We start from the raw sequence: 20,330 nt of genomic DNA, 5'->3' as shown, positions 1-20,330 counted from the left end.
CAAAACAATGTCTTAAAGAATCTAAAAGTATGGTGTTACTATTTCACATTTGATTCAAGAATAGGTAACCCAAGCTTCATTTCTATCTCATGAAGCACAGTCAATTTGAGAGTCCTACCTGAGCTCTGCTGGTTTTATTTTTTATAAAGACTGAATGAGAATTATGAGTTGTTTTTGTTTTGATTGGCCTTCCTATCAGAGAACAGCCTGTACTGTGCATGTCCACAGAACAATAGCAAAAAGAAAAAGACCAAGGGCAGTTCTCAGAGCCTATGTTACCATCACAGTCCCGCTAACTTACCTCCCACCTTGGGTTCTTTGGCCCTATGATCTGGTGACACTTTCTGTCCACCCTCTGACAATAGAAGACTTGTGTGGGCTTGCAGCTTCAAAAATATTTGTTGCAAGAACGATCTTTTATCTCCCTGTACACTATACTATGTTTCTAGTCATGAAAATAATTCCTGCTTAGTGTTAGATAGTCAAAGGAGAGAGAATAATAGCCTATTTGTAATTCTACCTTTCTGCAACAATCACATTTATTGACTGTTTTCTATGTGCCTAATACAGCAAGCTTGCAAACCCCTGTGAGTCTCAAAACTGAGACAGGTATCACAAGACTCATTTTACTTGATGAGTATGCCCAGCTAGGAGGTGTCAGCGTGATGACTTGAACCCAGGTCCCTGTGAATCCCAAGTCCAGGCTTTGACCTCTGCAGCTACCAAAAAGCTTTCAAGCCAACCTGCCAGCGAGACGGGCATGGCTGGCAGGACTTAAATAGCCCCATCAGGGACTGAGATCCAGTGCCTGGCTCCAGTCCCACTGTAGTGTGCCGTTCCAGACTGTGGTACAACTGGTAGGCCTGCACACATCTGACTTCAAGTTCATCAAGAGCCTAAAGTAAGGCAGGGACTGAGGAATCTCCCCCCCTCCACGCCCCCACCCCCCTCCTTGGTCCACTGGTGAGAGAAAGGCAAGTGTCACAGTCTGGACTCCTGTGGAGTCCCCTTACTGGGGGGGAAGGCAGGTAAGACTCTGGGAGATTCTGCACTCTCTCAGCCAGTAATGAACGATTTCAACATCCATATCTCCTTCATTCCCTTTCCCAGACATTTATGTACCTCTTTGCCATTTATGCAAGATAAACATGGTCTGCATCCTTTCCTAACACATTAACATCATTCAATTCCACATTTGACAGGGGGTCCAACGGGAACATTTCTGAGAAGTGAGCCAAGAGCCCTGGGTTGCAAGATCGGCTCTGCCAGTCACACCCAGGTGACCTTGATCCAGCTCCTGGCCTTCTCGAGGACTGAACTCTCCATCCAGATGCTAATGGCCCTTGCACAAAGTCAACACTCTGGCATGCTAAGAGGTGATTTGAAATCTCACCATAAATATTTAAATGAGTTAGCAACATATGCTGGCTCATCAACTAATCAGGAGCCATGTTAGTGAAGTAAGAATAGGAAAGAGAGGGAAAGAGAGAGCGAGAGAGGGAAAGCGGGGAGAGAGACAGAGAGAGGGGACAGAGAAGGGGGGGAGAGGGAGAAAGAGAGAGGTCTAATTGGGCGCTTTCTAATCTCTGCAGCTCCCACAGTATGTTCAGAAGCTGGGTTGCAGTGTGACCCTTCATCAACATGATCACCACCCAGCTTTTAAGATGAAAGGCAGGCAGGGAGCTCTCGGGAAGCACTTCCCAGAGGCCACAGCGGCTGGCGGCTGGCGGCTGCAGCAGGCAGGGCAGCAAGGCCACTGCAGATCTTTCTTTTTCCCTTGTCATCCTGGGTATCCTCCCCCCACCCCCTTCCCGGGCTTTTAGGTTGCTGCACTTATTACCAAACAATGCTGCTCCTCATCACTGAACACCAGCCAGCTAATTCAATTCTGTTCCAATTTGATTCCAAGTTCCTACTAGGGACCAAATGGTCCATTCTGTGCCGCTACCATAACATCCCTCAGACTGGGTCATATAGAATGGACAGAAATGTATTTGGCTCATGGATCCAGAAGGTGGGCATCCCATGGTGAAGGGCTGCATGTGGCAAGAGCCTTCTTGCTTCCATGTAGCAGAGCAAAAGGCATCCCATAGCTAAGGAGCCGTGAGGAGGCTCCCACATCAAGCATTGGGGGGGGGGATGCCAGTACTGACACTTGAACTCACCTCTGGGAGCTGACCCTGAGCTTTTGTGCTCAAGCCGTAGCTCCACTTCCAGTTTGAGGCTGTTACTAGGAGATAAGAATCCCGGGAATTTTCCTGCCTGGGCTGGCTGCAAACCTGTATCCTCAAATCTCAGCCTTCTGACTACCTAGTATTATAAACATGACCCACTGGTGCCCAGCTTCAGATGCTCTTATAGTGGACGTGAATCCATCGATCAGGCCAAGCCTTCATAACTTAACTGTCTCCCTACACTGTTGCATTGGAGATTAAGTTTCCAACATGGGTTTCTTGGGGGGAGGGAAACATTCAAAGCATAGCATCTTTACAGCACAAGTGTGGAAGGTGTTGCCACTGGAGGAGCAAGCAGGGACCTAAGTACCTGGAATAGCTAGCTCACCCGGGTGCAGCCCCTGCAGGGCTGGGAGGGGTCATTTCCACCAAAGGCAGGCTTTGGCATCCAGCAAGCCTCAAGAGGAAGGTATTATTTGAGAGTGAAAAGTAAGCAGGATTTCTATAGAGATGAAGGGGAAAGGGCAGTGGAACTCTTAGGAATACTGTGATCAAAATGCTTAGAAGCAGAGAAGCTGGAGGTGGATCCAAGATCCCTGTGGGTGGGATTGGGGGATGGGAGTGGCAGGAATCTGGGCAGAATCAAATCTCTTTATCCACAGACTATGGAAAATCATGAAAAATTATCAAACTGAATAGAAAATGCACATGTACACAAGGTCTCTGCCCATTACTATATAGAGAATGGATAAGAGAGAGCTTAGCAGGAAGACAATTGAGAGGGCCATTGTAGCTGTCAGGTAGGGACATGGCTGCTATTGGTACTCTCTGTGTGTGTGTGTGTGTGTAAGTGTGCATGTGTGCCATTACTGGAGTTTGAACTCGGCTTCCTGCTCGTGCTTAGCTTTTTTACTCAAGGTTAGTACTGTTTGAAATGGCTTGGGGTAGGGGAGGCTCGAGGTTTTGTAGGAATAAGGATACTAACTTGAAAGGAATTTAGCAAGGCAACGTTTACTTTTGCAGAAAGGTATACTATAAGCCAAAATTTTGCCAAATGCCCAAGCCTTGAGTTCAAACCCCAAACCCCACCATCAGCAAAAACAAAACAAAAACTGGCAAGCACCAAGAGCTTTTTCTTTAACCTCTAACTCCTCATGACCCTATGGGCTGAGTTTAGTTTCAGAACTGCACAAGAGGATGTGACTTAACAGAATGTAACTAAAGTTCTAGGAGCTTTAAATAAGATGTTTTAAAGTAGATCAGCAAAAAGAATGTAACTAAAATGTAATTAACAAGGGCCTGAGCTACCTGGCCAAGGCCAAACTTTTCAGAGAAACAAGTATCAGGAAATTAACAGAAAGGAAGCAAACTATTTTGGTAGAAAAGATGCTTTTCTCACAGGATTCTACCATTGGAGCCATACCTCCACTTTTGGCTTTTTTTGCTGGTCAATTGGCCATGAGTAACTCTCAGATTTACCTGTCTTAGCAGCCTTTGAACCTGGGTCCTCAGATCTTAACCTTCTGAGTAGCTAGGATTAGAGGCGTGAGCACTCTTGGTACTTTCAAGGTAGGGAGAAGCAGTTGGATCAGGACACAGGAAACGGAACTAACAGGATGGCTTAGCCTGTGGCTGAAGGGTGTAGGGTGCCTGCCTAGCAGGCTGGAGGCCCTGAGTTCAAACTCTTATACTGACAAAAAAAAAAGGAGGCAATGGCTTTTATTTGAAATATTAAAGGCACGCTGCTCTTAAGAACCCCACCATATTGTCCAAGCTCTAGAGCTGTGGTAAAATGCATGCTTATCATTTGAGAGGGCCTAGCTTCCCTAGTCAACACCACTAAGAGGGAATTGTCTAGAATCATTAGAAAAGATTAAAGTTTGCTAAACAGGATATTTGTGAGTACAAATCAGCATCCTCCTCCATTTAGAGCTCATTTCCATTATGCCAGAAAGGAAAACCACAACAATTCTTGCCCCCCCCCAATTTACACCCCAGGAAATCTTACACCCCGGGAGGTAGGGGGCAAGAAAGAGCCCTGGAGATATTTTCCACAAAGGAAAAACCAAGAGTGGAATTAGAGGAGACCCCTTCACCACTGCAAGCCCTTCCCTGGCTATGTATTGTGCACCAGGCTTGGCTTTATGTCCTTTAGAGGTAGTGATTCACTTCACCCTCACAATTCAATAACACCTGCTCTACAGCCTGCTACTGATGGCGCCCACCTCTAATCCTCACTACTCAGGAGGTTGGGATCTTGAAGATTAATGTTTAAAGCCAGCCCAGGCAGAAAAATCTTTGAGATTCGTGTCTCCAATTATCCAGGAAAATGACATAAGTGTTTCATGTAGAGTTGTGGTTCATGTGGTAGAGTGCCATCTTTAAGCAAAAGGGGAAAAAAAGCTAAGCAAGAGGTGGTCCTGAGTTCAAGATCCAGTAGTGGCATACACTCACAAAATAGTTCCTGAGCCCAGACACTGGTGGAACTCACCTGTAAGCCTAGCTACTCGGGAAGCTGAAATCAGATGATTGCAGTTCAAAGCCAGCCTGGGCAGGAAAGTCCATGAGACTCTTACCTGGAATTAACCACCAGAAAACCAGAAATGGTGCTGTGGCTCAAAAGTGGTAGAGTGCTAGCCTAGGGCCAGAGTTTAAGCCCTACCAAAAAAAATAGTATCCATCCTAAATGAAATGGGTACTGTTCAATGGGGCCCATTTGAGACATGAAGAAACTAGGGCACAGAGCAGTGAAATGATTTGTGTGAGTCACAGTCGCTAGCAAGTGTCAATTTGCCAGATAACTCTTGATCATCCCCATTGTACTCACTTGAAATGCAGTCTTGTGGACCATACCCTTGGCAATGTGGAGTTCTTTTTGCAAGCTAAAGGGGGACTGTCTTTCCTCCCTCTAGAAAGCAGGTGGCTACACGGCAAATGCTCAGCCCAAGTAAGCCAAGTCCTTCCTGAGACTGGCATTTGTCCTGCATTGTTGTGCTGCTGTGCTACCAGCGTGGCGTTCTCGTTCTTCCTTGTTTGGGTGCAGACCACAAGTCCCCCCAGATGGCTACTTGCTTGCTGTGCACAGGGCCTTGCACATGGGCCATCTATGGCCACAGGCAGCACTTTCCTTGCTTGGGCCTTAGTTCATTCATGAATACTTCCCAGTGGCTCTGAGGCCCCAGGGCCTGTGCTTGTTTCCAGAAAGATCAACTGGCATTCATCACTCAAGAAGTGGCTGGTGACAGCTACAAGTACCACAGAGGAGAGGGGAATGGTGAAAGTGATGCGGGACTGCTTTGCATTGCTTTGCTTTGCAGGAGTGTTTTGGGATGAGGGTGTGAATGAAGATAGGAGAGTGCCATTGCCTGAGGACCCGTTGGGAAGCTCCTGTGGCGACCCTCAGGACACTAATGCTGTAGGACACCCTTAGATCCAGAGGCCAGAGACAGTGTGAGGAACATTTTGGTTTGGGCTTTCAGTCTAGTACTGAGGGTGGACTTGATGCTGGTAACCAAGCATTCACATCTGAGCAGCACCTGTAACCTGAGGAACTTGAGAGGCTAGGCTTCCAGCCCTTAGCTCTGCCACTGATGCTGTGGGGATCGGGGTGCACCTGGCCACTGTGTCCTCTGGTCCCAGTAGACTGGGCTACAGCACCATAGACACATGCGTAGCTGTGTAACTCTGCAACTCTTCCAACTGTGCCCAAGGCCTTAACCACCTGTGAAAACATCAGATCCGTGTGAGAGAAAAAGTAAGGGCTGAGGGTGATTGGGAAGGGGCAGAGAAGGACCCAGGGAGCTATGCTGGTTCCATGGGGAGGGAGGGGAGAGGGGAGGGAGGAGAAGGGGGCCTGGAAGCTTACCTATCAAGGCCTCCATCCATTTTCAGAGGCCCCTCCAATCCTCCATGGAAAAATCGAGTTTCACTGTAGGGCCTTCACAGACAGTTCCTTTGATACATTTTAAATGATTTAATAATCTCATCCTAGTCCAGTCCTGTCCTCCCTCCCTACACTGGTTATATTTCCATGGATGCTTTGTTTTGGTGGTTTAGGGCATAGAACTCAGGGCTGCAAGCATGCTATAATCTACCACTGCACAGCAGCCAACAACCTCAATCTCTATTGATTAGTGTGTGTGTGTGTGTGTGTGTGTGTGTGTGTGTGTGTGTGTGTGTGTGTGTAGTAAAATTAAGAGTTCAGCACTTGATGCTTGCTCCTTCTTTCTTTCTTCTCTGGTACCCTACCACTTACATCATGCCTCCAGCCTTGCTGTTTTTTGTTCGTTATTTTGGAGGCAGAGTCTAGCAGATGTTTCTATCCAGGCTGGCCTTGAACCATGCTTAGCTTGTTGTGCTTCCTTTTTGAACCAAGGTCTCACTACATACTCCAGGCAAGTCTCCACCGTTCTGCCTCTGTGTGCTGGGATTATAGGCATTTGCCATCACTCTTGGCTCTGTGGAATCTTAAAACTGGTTTGACTGGGCTTCTGGGAAGTCACCTTTAAGCTCTGGGCACCCAAAGAACAGTCTGGGTCCTGTGTGTAAATGTGGGTCCTGTGTGTAGATGTGGGGTTGCAATAGATCAGGGGGTCAGTTTTATTTGTTTTCAATGACAAGGATTCCTCTTAATCGTTTGGGGACATTCAACTGAGAGGAATGGAAAACCTGTTTAAATAGCATTTGCCACACTTCTTTTTTATTTATTTTTTCTGTTTTCACAACTTCTCTAGTCAGCCAAGCAGATTAAGGGATTCTGTGTGGAGGTTCTCTTTGGGGTAAGCTTTGCCTTCTATGAAGGTCTCAGAGGTGACTGGTGGGGTTAAAGGGATTTCCCAGGAGGCCCAAGACAGGTGCCAAAGCACCGTCCTTATTGAGCAGTGGCTCCGTTGCTTCACTGTCCTAAGTGTCTTCAAGAAAACAGAGCAGGGACACTGCCTTGCCTTGAGACACCTTGCTGTGGCCTGCGGTCCTTGTCTCTCCGTAACCCTTTTTACCTTCCAGATTATTCTTTAGGTTTCTCCTAGACTGATACTTTCTCCTTGTCCTTGGCCTTATTTTTTTTTGTTCTTCTTTCTTCTCCTTTCTCTGTGTCTTTGTCCCTGTCTCTTTTTGTGTGTCTGTGTGCATCTGTCTGCCTCCCCGTCTCTCTTTCCTTTTTTTTAAAAAATTTTTTTGCCAGTCTTGGGACTTGAACTCAGAGCCTGAGCACTGTCCCTGGCTTCTTTTTGCTCAAGGCTAGCACTCTACCTCTTGAGCTACAGCGCCAGTTGTGTTTTTTTTTCTATATGCTTGGTGCTGAATTAATGAGCCCAGGGCTTCATGTATATGCGGCAAGTATTCTACCACTAGGCCATATTCCCAGCCCTTCTGTTTCTATCTCTCTCTTGTGCTGGGCATAGAACCTAGGACCTGGATCATGTTAGAGAAGTGCTCTACCTTGGGCTGAGCTGAGCTGTACCCAGCAGTGTAGAAGCTTTTGATCAGTGATCACCAGTCCACTTCTCAGTAGTAGCTACCCTTTGCCACTTGACTGGACTCTGGGCTATGTAGGTAACGTGGGTTGAATCTGTTTGATGGAGGACATTGATGTTGGAGGAAGTAAAGTGACATGTCAAAATACATTCCAGGAATTGTGACAGAGCCCAAAGCCACTCTCTTCTTACTTCATTCCTTCCTTTCTTATTTCGTGTTCTACCCCCTGATCCTTTCTCCCTTCTTCTATTCATTACCAGGTATTTTTATTTTACTTGGGGCCTCCATAGGAAGGTGTCCTCTAACTTGACATCTCCCTGCGTCAGCCTCCTGAGTGTATGCATTACATGTGCATTGCTTTGCCCAGGCACTAATTGTATATTGTGTGGTATTAAATTGAGAGTTTGGGCAAGGTAGGAATTCCTTTGACTACTTAGGCTTGTGCATAAGGGAAATGAAGCAGTGATGGGCTTGTAAGTGGAGATTTATTGGCAAGGACTGGAGGGAATTAGGGAGGCTGGGTCTCAGAAGCATGTGGTTGGTGTCTTGGCATGGTATGGGAGTAGGGATGTATGGTGAGCAACTTCAGATGCGTGACGCTGACTGATGTCATAGTCCTTCTTAAGGTTCTCCTCAAGGCAACTCAGCTTGAAGGAGCTCATACAAGTGATAGCTCTTCAATAGAGCAGACATGGAAAGTTTTCCTTCGAAACTCTTCCATTGATGGAAGGTGTTTCTAGGAACAAAACTCTTCCTTTAGATCAAAGTGTTCCTTCGAAAGAAAGTCTTCCTTTGATTGAATTTGTGCCTAGGAATGAAACTCTTCTTTTGGATGTAATTTTTCCTAAGGATGGAAGTCTTTCTTTGGATGAAACTGTTTCTTTGAAGGAAACTCTTCCTTTGAGGCTATTCCTCGCGTGCAGGTGAACGAGGAATGGTTCCCTGTGTCATGAAATCTCTGATGTGTGACAGAATGACCTTCACGCTCACAGATGGCTAGAAATAGAAGGGACAGTTAGGAAGGGAGCTGATAAGCTCACTCGCAATAAACATGCATAAGTAGAAGGTAAGCAAGTGGGGGGGGGGTGCTATGTGTTGGGCCTTTCAAAAGCAGCCGTGTGTCTGCTTTTTGACTTTGAAGCCTGGCTGGAAAGGCTCAGGGTTCTTGTTTGGCAAGAGTATGGCAATAGCTACTGGAGTGATAAATAGTGCAGGAGAGGGGTGGGCAGATGGGTGTTTTGTGAGACTATTTCTCTTGCGCGTTTCAGAAGTTAGTGATTGTGTTTGTAAAGGGCATTTGATATTGTGATGTTTTGGTTGTTCTTCTGGGTAAATATGAGAGTCATACATATGCGTCTTGACTTTTGGAAATGGAAGTTCGTATAAAGACCCTCCTTTAGAATGATTTTCTTCGTGGTTTCGTTTGAAACTTTCTGTCATTGAAGCACTTTATCAGGGGTTTGTGAGGACAGGGAAGGCAAGAGAAGTGACTTCTATTTTTCCTGTACAAAAGTACAATTTCTATTTATTTTTGAACATTTAGATTTCCTTGTAGCGTTCCCAAGCCCGTCGTTTCTGCAAGTGTAGGCGCCAATACAGATTTTCTCGCCTTTACCGGGAAGAGTGTAGTTGAGCGTGATCCGTAGGCGCTGAGCCACGGTGCGTGTAGGGTTGTTCTTGGCGGGACATAGGGAGCAGGCTTGGCGCGGTTCGGCAGACGTGGGTATGGGTGGAGGACTGTTGGCCTTTCGTGGTCGTTCCGGGGAGATTTCCCGGACGCAGAGGCGCGTATTGAGGGCCAGGGGCCAGGGCGTGGGGTGTCTAAGTGGGGGAGTCTAGGGAGCAGAGGGCAGAGCAATCAGGCTCGAGCTCGCATTGCACGTTAGAGGGCAAGACCTGCGGGAATCTGGAGACCACCGGTACGAAGTCTGCTTTTGGTGGGGGCGGGTTGGGGCCAGCGAGGAGAGGAGGATTTTTATTCTGTGTTTTGCCACAAGAGACCTGCGCCGGCGGGTTGTTCTGTTTGAATGAATAATCCCGGAGGCCGCGCCCAATCGGCGCCAGAGCCTACTTAATATGCATGAGCCTCTCAGCCAATGGCTGCGCGAGGAGGCTGTTTTAAACGACGGAGCCCGCTGGCCAATCAGGCGGCTCTCGTGGAGGCAGCTAGCGCGAGGTTGGGGAGTGCTGAGCCGCGCGTCGTGCCCTGCGCTGCCCAGACTAGCGAACAATACAGGTACGTTTCGCACGGCCCGCGTTCGTCGCCACGGCCGCAGCCGCCACCGCGGCCGCCGCAGCGCCCTCACAACTTTCCGGCCCGCGCCTCCGCGAGCGAGCGGGAGGGCGAGCGCGCTCGCCGCCGCCTCTTGCCGCCTCGCCTCCCGCACCCTTCCCTCTGCTCCGCCTGCTCTCTAGCTCGGTGTCCGGGAAGGAAGCCGCGATTCAGGTGTTTAAACTTTTTCCGATGCTTTCTCGTCTGCTCTGCGATCTCGGATGTCGGCCTCTCCGCCCAGCCCGTTTCCACCGGAGGGCCGCCCGCCTTGCAGGCCAGATGTGTCCGCAGCTGGGGCGGGAGCGGAGGGGATGGAGGGGCGGCTGCGGGCAGGCGAGGCGCGCGTTCGTGCGGCGCGCGGCGGTGGCGGCGTGAAGGAGCCGGAGCCGAGGGCGGTGCTAGGGCGCCCAACCCGGGACGGATGCGGCGGGCGGCGGGTGCCCGGCGAGGACTGCGGCGCGGGCAAACTTCGCCGGCGGCGATCGGGCCCGCGGGCTGCGCTCCTAGTCCTGCATTAACATGGCCGTCGCGGAGCGCCCGGCAGCCTGAGGGGGGGGGGGTGCGGGCCAGCTGCCCCTCGCTCGCCGCCTGCCGCTACCGCCGCGGGGATAACATGGTGGCTGGTGCGGAGTGGTGCGTGACTCCGACGACGGGAGGAGAGGTGGGCGGGCGGGATCGGGCTGCGAGCGGCGCGGTCGGCCGCGGGGCGGGCAGCGGGGAGGACCGGGGGCGCCTCCGCGGGCTCCGGCGCGGCGGAGCGTCATGGCTGCACGGGCGCCTTTGTTATCCCGAGGAGTGCGCCCCGCGTCGGGGGGCGGGGAGGTCCGGCCCGCGGCCCGGGCGGGGCGGGGCGGGGTGGGGGCCGCCGAGCGGGCGGCGGCGGCGGTGGTGGTGGCGACGGTGGCGGGGGCCCGGGCCGCTTTGTTCGCCGCGGCGGCCGCGCGCGGATCAGCCATTTTAGCGAGCGGGGCTGGGAGGCGCGGCGGGCACCGCCACCCCTGCCGCGGCCACCGGCGGCCAGGCCCCGCCGTCCCTCGCCGCCGCCCCCCTACGCCCCGCGCGCCCCCCACGGGTGGCAGCGGCGGATTTCACGGGCACTTTCTTTCATTCGGAGGCATTTGACAAAATGGAAGGTGAATTACGGGTGTCCGGAGGGCCCGGCCAGGAGCCTCGGGCTGCCTGTCGGGTGCGGGTGTCGGCTGCCCGCCGGTGCTGCACGCTGCACGGTCCCCAGGCCGGCCCCGGCCCGCCCCGCCCCGCCGGTACGGCCGCTGCGGGGCTACTGCAGCCCCCGCAGGCGAGCGCTGCCACGGAAAGCGCTTTGGTTTTACATGATGACCTTGGGTGTGGGAAAAGGAAAAGATGGCGGGAAGCTGGGGGGGGGGGGGGGAGACAGGAAAGATGACATGCCACAGCTGCATTTTGATTTGCAAACTTTGGAAAAAGTATTCCTGGCTGGACCTGCATCTCAACCATCCAGACACATGGACAACCCCAGCCCCGTTAGCGTCCCTTCCTCTACATAGTGACAAAGTGACAAGCCTCTTTATGACACTTGCAAATGATGCTTTTCTAACACAAAATGCAGCAACAATAGCGGCACTTCCTGTGTTTCTATAATTTTTTACTTCACCTTCATTTCCTTTACCACCCGGCGAAGGTGGATTTTTTAAATGCACCTGTAAAAGGAGCAACCGCCTAGCCTTCTGCCACCAACCCCCCTTTACACAGGTCCCCTCTTGATCGCTCATCACGGATTGTGCTTGTAGTTTGCAAAACGTAGTAGCTCACGCATACACTTTCCAACACCCACGAAAGCGATCCAACCCCATTTGGAAAACTCGATCGCTTTGGAGAAGTAACTTGCAAACCACCGCGCTTCACGCTGGTCAAAAGTTAAATGACAAGAGACAGGGAAGCTGATTTCCTTGCTCTCCTGCTGTCTCCCATAGTACCAGGTGTAGAAAGAAGGACGGTTCCTCACAGAACACTTTGAAGTTTTACGCCTCTCTTCCCACATCTTTGCAGCTGTATTCTTGACGATGTTTTCCCCCCCTTTGTCTTGTATCCATCAGTCAAGATGGGTAAAGGTGACCCCAAAAAACCAAAGGGCAAGATGTCTGCATATGCCTTCTTCGTGCAGACATGCAGGGAAGAGCATAAGAAAAAAAACCCGGAGGTTCCTGTCAATTTTGCGGAATTTTCCAAGAAGTGCTCAGAGAGATGGAAGGTATGCTACTTTGTTTGCTCATACCACTCTTAGTTGCACTTTGCGGGGGTGGTGACGGTTTTCTAACTCAAACTCCACTTTCTTGTCTGTAGAAGTGTTTATTTTGAAAACCCTACAAGCCTTTACCAGCTTTTGCAAGTAGTTTCACAGCTGCCCATTTGGGCAAGCATGTGGACACTTTCTTCAGGGATTTAACACGTCTTACTCTTTGCAGACAATGTCTGGGAAGGAGAAATCTAAATTTGATGAGATGGCAAAAGCAGATAAAGTTCGCTATGATCGGGAGATGAAGGATTACGGACCCGCCAAGGGAGGCAAAAAGAAGAAGGACCCCAATGCCCCCAAAAGACCACCGTAAGTAACTATAGGATGTGCTATAACACAGCTTTACGATTTCCGGTCAATTTACATTAACAACGTTGAAATACTTGTGCAAAATCTTCTGTACTTTCCCCTTTTGAAGGTGCAGTACTGACATTAGAACTCAAGTCCCTTTATGCCTGAGACCCCGACTCAAGCTGCTGGACTGTACACGTGATATGCCCATGTGGTTAAGGGTGGTGTTTGTGGACCCTGCATTTTGTGTACTTGTGCTTATGTGCAGACTTCTGGTTGGCTTTTGCAGTAGGAAGGAAGGCCTCTTTCTGGCTGCCACCGTCCTTAGCTACATTTTTAAGCTTTATTACCCAGTAAAGGAAAGATGCTGGATTCTAACTTTATTTAAAGCATCCTGTGTAAGTGTATGACCTACTTCAAACACCGGATGTCAATATTTTCAAATCTCTTTAACTTTATATGCACAAAAGGATTTTCACTTTGATAAGAGATCTTCATGCTAAAAATAAGATGGACTCAAGAATTGGGCATGGTGATGATGCCTCTAATTCTAGATGTTATGAGAGAGACAGGGAAAATCATGAGTTCAAGGTCAGTCTGCACTACATTTAATAAGATGTGTGTGTCAGAATGAAAAAAAATACAACTTGAGAACTTGGGAATTTAACCTAAACTCAATGTTTTTGTCAATATTCATCTAATAGATGTACTTCTCTTCCACAAGGTCTGGATTTTTCCTTTTCTGCTCGGAATTTCGCCCTAAGATCAAGTCTACAAACCCTGGAATCTCTATTGGCGATGTGGCCAAGAAATTGGGTGAGATGTGGAACAACTTAAGTGACAATGAGAAGCAGCCGTACATCACCAAGGCTGCGAAGCTGAAAGAGAAGTATGAGAAGGTACAGTCCATTGCATTCTGCCCTGCTTGTGTGGGTAGTACTGAGGCCACGGGGTCTCCTATTCACACTTCTTAGAGCTCTTTGGCACAGACACTAAGATTACTTCTTGCAAGCTTGAATTTTTTTCCTCATGTCGTATTTATTTTTTTCTCTTGGCTTGCTCACAGTTACACCACTGAATCCCCCTGCAGGTTTATTGTTCTTAGAGAGGTTTTACTAGACTCACATATTCTCAGGACTCAAAGGACACCAGAATACCCCGTGTCTTTTAACATTTGGCCGGCCAACAAACCCATGTTGACATAGAACAGAGTCCCATGCTTGCTTGTTTCCAGGGCCTGCTTTCTTGTCCCGTCAGCACTGCCTGCTTGTTACCTTTTGGTGTAACAGCCAGGTGAACTTAGCAACTTACTTGGAATGTGTTTCCTGTTGCTTCTAGGATGTTGCTGATTATAAGTCTAAAGGGAAATTTGATGGTGCCAAAGGCCCTACTAAAGTTGCCCGGAAAAAGGTGGAAGATGAAGATGAAGAAGAGGAAGAGGAGGAGGAAGAGGAGGAGGAGGAGGATGATGAATAAAACAAAATTGATTTGTCTCCTTGTGACTATCTTAGAGTAGGGGAGCGCCGTGATTGACGGATCTCTTATTTGAGATGTGTCTATTGCTCTTATTAGGTTTAATTACAAAAATTGATCGCGATCATTGTAGTCTCTCAAAGTGCTCTAGAAATCTTGTCAGTGGTTTACATGAAGGTAGCCATGGGTGTCCAGAGCACCTGAAACTGTATCAAAGTTGTACATATTTGCAAACATTTTTAAAAAAGAAAAGGCACTCGTGTTCTCCTCTCTGTGCACTTTGCTGTGGGTGTGACAAACCATTTGAAGATGTTTCTGGCATTTTGTTTTCAATCTGTAAGGTGGTGTTAACTCTATGGTTATTGGCTAGAAATCCTGAGTTACCAGCTGTACATATCTCTAGTTTGTAAAAAGAACAAAACAACCGAGACAGACTCTTGATGCTCCTTGCCTGGCGTTGAGGCTGTGGAGGAAGATGCCTTTTGGAGGGGCCGTAGCTCAGGGCGTGCACTGTGAGGCTGGACCTGTTGACACTGCAGGGGCATCCATTTAGCTCCAGGTTGTCTTGTTTTTGTATATAGTGACATAGCATTTGCTGCCATTCTTAGCTGTGGAAATGGGGGGAGGGGTCAGCTGGCATGAGAAGTGTATTTTTTTTTTTTTTTAGTTAAGTGTAGTAGGTTTTAAACCCTTTGTTTTTACACAAACTGGAACTGTTCATTGTCAGCAAAGGAAAGTTCAAGAACCTTCTGTACTTAAACCCAATTTGCAACGTTCTGTTATTTTTTTGTATGTTTAGAATGTTGAAATGTTTTTGAAGTTAAAATAAACAGTATTACGTTTTTAAAAGTGTTGTTTTATAACAGCTGAAATTTCTGACTCACAGCAGTCTTAGTGAGAACCAGCCTAGATAATCTGGTCATTTCTTTCACAGTATAGGGCTGAGAGGCGGGAGGGGCCTCGTGAACACAGTCTCTGATTTGCTTGTGTGTGGGTGGCACCATGGTGCGATCCAAGGTTAATGTCGAAGCAAACATAATGCCCTAAGTAACATGAAGCGCAGGCATCAGAGCTTTGAGAAGGCTGGTGGGGAGGATGGAAGCTGGTATGGCCAAGTTTCACCTTTGTTCACACCCTGGCATTTTTGTGGGGGTTGGATGTATTCCTCCATAGCAAGAATATCTCCCTAACCTACCCTCCTCTTTCTACCAGCACACACACTGGCACATACAGGTATTTGTTGTACTTGCCATTGAAGGGGGGGTCACAAGCTGCCATTTCCATTTCCTGGGCCCCAAAAGGAAGATTCTATTCCATCTTGAGTTGCTTGAGCACGCTGATGGAATCCATTTGTAAGCACTAACTATATGAAAAGGGGAATGATTTGCCCACCACTTGATTTCATTCATCAAAAGTACATGACCCCTGTCTTCCTAGGAGAGGGCTGCCATGTTTCGATGGCTCTTAGTGGAAGCTTTAACATTTGTCTGAGTTGAATGGGGGTTGTGGCCACTGGCAAATGGCGTGTAGCATCATTTCAAGACTGGTTTGGACATCCTAACTTCCTGTAATTGAGTCCTTCCCTGCTGCTGGAGTAAATTTTGCCTGGCGGGCATCAGTACTTGCATATGCATGACACACAGTAGGTGGGTTTGTAGTGTTTGAAGAAGAAGCAAATTGGAAAGTTCCTTCATTGAAGCTTCTGGTCAGAGTGCCACTGTCACGTGTCTAGGTCGTGGGAGACACCATCCAATCACACCCCTATCCTAGCTGTCCACATCAGAACTGTGTCCTATTTCTAAATCTTCCACTCATTAAAAACCAAAAAGGGGTTTGTCCAGGGCACTTGTTTCAGGATTGTTCCTCTTGCTGCTGTCATGCCCTTGTCCTTGGCATTCTATGCCAAAGCTGCGGCTGCTTCTGCCCAGTATCTTACAAACTCTGAGATTTGGGAACTGGCAAACGTGGACTAGAGAAGAAAAGCTCAACTGGGAGTCAAAAGGGGACAGTTTCCTGCTCAGTCCTGTTCTTCCACCTGCATGGAACCGGACATAGCTGTGCAAGAGCACAAAGTGCAAGGGACTCTTCCTCTTAAATCTTCCTCTCGGCAGCCAGAAGTGGGGAGCTATTGAGCTAAATGCTATTTGATCAGTAGACACATACATATATCTATTTAGGTAGATAGAGATACATCTTTTTTTTTCCTTTTTGTTGGTTGTGGGGTTTGAACTGGGGGCCTGGGTGCTGTTGTTCAAGGCAAGTGCACTATCACATCCAGTTTTGTGATGGTTAATGGAGGTGGAGGTAAGAGTCTCAGGGACTTTCCTGCCTGGGTTGGCTTTGAACTACGATCCTCAGATCTCAGCCTCCTGAATTACCTAGATTACAGGCATGAGCCACCAGCGCCTGGCTGGTTAGAAAATACGTAGTTCTGGAAAATTAGGTTGAGGCCACGTAGCCCATTAGCTCAGAAGATGCACATGCCATGGTGAGATGCTCCTTGAGCGATGATGCTTGCTAACTCCTCTGGGATGCTGGCACTGGCATGGTAGCAACACCTAACATTTGGGCTTTCTGGGCCCACAGTATGTGTTCTTGCAATGCCAACCTGTTAGGTTTTTAATCAAAAGAACACTTCTTGTTTCCACTAACCACCTCTCCCCAACCCTTTACCTGCTCCTGAATATGATAGTATTCTTTGGCAAGAACAAGGCTGTAATATAGCAGCTATTATTGAATGTACATGGGGAAGTTGAGTATATTCATCTTGTGTAATAAAGTTTCTTAATCAGTCTTCCCAAAAAGTAATCAGTGGGCTGTCTGCAATCTGAGCTTGTGAGCTTTTGGTTGATTATAATCAGGGTTTGAGGTGTGCCAACTTCAACTGTTGCTCTGAAGTTAACATTTAATGGGATGATGCCACCAAAAAGGTCAAGTGCGAAGGACTCTAAAGTCCTTATGAGAAGGAAAAGAGTGAGCGTTGGAGCTCTGTTCTAGGATAATAGGTATTTGCACGATGCTTGTGGGAGACTCTTTGATAAAGTAGCCAAGGGCTTGTAACCTGCCAGCCCTCCCAACCAAGGCTTGCTGAGGCTGACGCTTAGGGCTTAGTTGTCCGGGAAAGCCACGCCCAACAAGGACTTCTGGATGGGATCCATGGGATCCGCTACTGCTCCTGGCACACAGTTCAGTTTGCTGTGGAGCCCAGGGCTACCTGGAAAGGAAGCCAGCTTGGGAGCTGCAGCATTCCCTACCTGCTTCAGCCTAGAGCAGCTCCTCAACCTGCTTTGTATATTAGTGTCATCCTTAGAATTCAGTTTCAGGAACTACAGTAGCCAGCCTATTGATAGGAAAAAAAGACAGGATCATCCCAATAGATACTTAAAATATATTTGAAGCCAGTAGGGACAGGAGTTGCATGCTTGTAATCCTAGCACTATGGGAGACTGAGGCAGGAAGAGTTCAAGGCCAAATATGGCAACAGAGGGAGAACTTGTCTGAGGAAACCAAACCTAAAGCATTGATATAACACTCATTCATGATTAAAAAGAAGGAAAAATAGCATTGGAAATTGGTCGAACAAAGTAGGCTGCTGGCAGCTTTCAGCTGTTATCCTAGATCCTCTGGAGGCTGAGATCTGAGGATGGCAGTTTGAAGCCACCCTTGGACAGGAAAGCCTATGAGACTTTTAGCTGCAACAAAACACTAAAAAGCCAGAAGTAGAACTGTGGCTCAAGTGGTAGAGGACTGGACTTGAACAAAAAAGCTCATAGACAGCACCCAAGCTCTGAGGTCAAGTCCCAGGTCCAACACACGCACCCGTATACACGCGCGCGTGCGCGCGCACACACACACACACACACACACACACACACACACACACACCTCCCCACACATGTGATCCCAGAAATAAAACTAGAGCCAATTGGTTGCAGCAGGATAGCAATACTGTTCAATGACATTGCAGTCCACTTGGAGATTTGGCAGGCAACTTTCTGCATTGTGATTCAGGGATCCTGACTTCTATGAACAGTGCTACAGCCCTCATCGGCTCATGCCAGCAAGCCACTGCAGAAAGGTTTCAGGGTGTACCCTGGAGGTGTCATTGTGTCATTCTCTCCCATATTCCATGTTTCCCAGCTAAAATGTACTCAGTAGATGTCCTCAGTACGCCCAGGGAGAAAATGAAATGGACTTGTGAGCATATGGCACAGTGTCTACTCTTCAGGAAGATGGGTCAGGAGGGGTTGAGAGTCTGCGCAGATGAGAGGTGTGTGGGGAGTTTATAAGGCTGGCTGCAGTGTGGCTATAGAAAAGCAAATGGATTTAAAAAATATTTACATTTGCCAGGTACTGCTGGCTCATGCCTGTAATCCTATCTACTCAAGAGGCTGAGATTTGAGAATCTTGGTTCAAAGTCAGCCCAGGCAGGAAAGTCTTTAAGACTCTTATCTCCAATTAACCACCAAAACAACAGTTGGAAGTGGAGACGTGGCTCAAGTGGTAGAGAGCAAGATTCGAGCACAGAAACTCAGACATAGTGCCCAAGTTCTGAGTTCAAGCCCTAGCACTGGCGCGCGCGTGCACACACACACAGAGACACACACACACACAGATATTTGTATTTATTCATCTTGCATAATGGCAGCTTTGTATTCTGAGAGTCACATTTCCTTCCTGTCTCTTAAGCCTCCAGCCTCTGGTGACCACTGTTCTCCCTTCCATTTCTGTGGATTTGGATCTTCTTATACTCCACATCTAAGCAAGTTCAAGTGCTGTTTGACATTCTGTGCCTGCTTTATTTTACTTGCACAGTGCCCTTTGAAGTTCCTCATGCTGTTATGAATAACAGAAATTCCTTCTTTTTGAAGGTTGAATGGTTTTCCATTGTATATGTATCTCTATCTCTGTGTTATATACATACATATGTAATGTATATATGTTTTTGCTCCTGGGGATTGAGCTATTGACCTTTTTCTCTAAGCATTTATCTGTGGTGGATATTAGGTTGATTCCATATCTTGACTGTTGTAAAATAATTCTGTAATAAAATAGGACTGCAGGTATTTTTGAGAGAGTCAGATCATCTCCTTTGGCTATGTGGCCAGAAGATGGATTATTGTATTATGTGGTAGGCATAATTTTCATCTTTTTGAGAAACCTCTATACTGTTTCCATAATGGTTGCAATAATTTGCATCCCCATCAACAATGTACAAGGACTCCATTTCTATACATTTTTGTGAGCCCTTGTTATATTTATTCTTTTTAATAATACTCATTCTAACAAGTAAGGTAATAAGTCAAAGAGTACAAAGTTGTAGTTATGTGGGATAAATATAGCAATGTAATATACAGTATAAGGATTTGTAGTTAATGAATTGCGTAGTTTTATGACAATTTGCTGAGAGTAGATTTTTAATGCTCTATGAGAAAAAGGAAGTTGACTGAAATGATGAAAATGTTAATGGACTATGCTAATTATTTCCTTATATATATGCAAATCAAAAGAACTTGTTGAGGCTGGGGATATAGCTCAGTGGCAGAGTAATTGCCTAACACCAAGGCCTGGGTGCTATAGCCAGCATCACAAAAACAAAAATAACAACCCCTCCCCCACCCTGTTGTACTCCTTAAAGATACAAAGGAAACAAAATTAAAGACTAAGCATGGTGGCACATACCTGTAATCCCAGCACTAGTGAGGCTGAGGCAGGAGGATTGAATTGGTACAAAAACCAGCACCTTATCACAGAAAAGTAACAGAAAGGGAGAGAGAGAGAGAGACAGAGACAGAGAGAGAGACTCTGAAACTTTGGGAAGAAGAACTGCTGAGAGTTGGTGGAGGATTGGAGGATTGGAAGTGGAGGTGAAGAAATGAATGGGAGGAATGGAAAATAATTTTAATTTTTCCTCTTGGACAGTAGAAGGATGGTAGACAATAGAGACCCAAGGAGACAGTTTGATAAGTATTGTCTCCACTGTGAACAGTGTTGAGAAAGAGTAGCCAGTGCTAGTGCATGCTTCCCTACAGGGAAAACGTTGCTAACCTGGAACGACATACCATATGCTGTCAGTCTAAGCAGAGCTTCTCTTTCCCTCTTGAGACTCAACTTGAATTTGCATTATTTCAGGGTTTTTCTTCCCTATCAATTTTCCTCTAGGGAAATCTCCTGTTCCAACACCCTAGTAGGATCTGTGTGCTCTGGTATGATTTTACCAGGATGTCAGAGCTAGAAATTTCCCTAGAGGGAATGTAAATCCCTTTGGGCTAGAGGAGAGCTCCCCCTTTTCCACATGCACTTCTAAATCTGTTGCTAAACTGGGAGAATTTAAGGAAAAGCTCAAAGAACTTTCTTGTTGTTGGCTTCA

At 47.5% G+C, this 20,330-nt stretch overlaps 1 protein-coding gene across 3 annotated transcripts; it reads left to right on the top strand.

The window, feature by feature from the left end:
* The first annotated feature begins 9,787 nt into the window (after positions 1–9,787).
* Hmgb3 (high mobility group box 3) lies at positions 9,788–14,812 on the top strand. 3 transcript variants are annotated; one of them, XM_048336580.1, is made up of 5 exons: positions 9,788–9,885; positions 11,997–12,151; positions 12,366–12,505; positions 13,212–13,386; positions 13,826–14,812. In XM_048336580.1, the coding sequence occupies exons 2-5, from the start codon at positions 12,002–12,004 to the stop codon at positions 13,961–13,963; spliced, it is 603 nt and encodes a 200-aa protein (XP_048192537.1). In that variant the 5' UTR covers positions 9,788–9,885; positions 11,997–12,001; the 3' UTR covers positions 13,964–14,812. The 3 variants fall into 3 exon arrangements, with proteins under 3 accessions (XP_048192537.1, XP_048192538.1, XP_048192536.1); XM_048336581.1 differs by lacking the exon at positions 9,788–9,885 and adding an exon at positions 9,934–10,095; XM_048336579.1 differs by lacking the exon at positions 9,788–9,885 and adding an exon at positions 10,908–11,054.
* The last annotated feature ends 5,518 nt before the right edge of the window (positions 14,813–20,330 follow it).

The sequence above is a fragment of the Perognathus longimembris genome, chromosome 28 (genome assembly GCF_023159225.1).
Source record: "Perognathus longimembris pacificus isolate PPM17 chromosome 28, ASM2315922v1, whole genome shotgun sequence".
In the NCBI taxonomy this organism is placed as follows: domain Eukaryota; kingdom Metazoa; phylum Chordata; class Mammalia; order Rodentia; family Heteromyidae; genus Perognathus; species Perognathus longimembris.
Note: the sequence above shows the minus strand (reverse complement) of the source record. Positions and strands in the feature narration are given on the sequence as shown.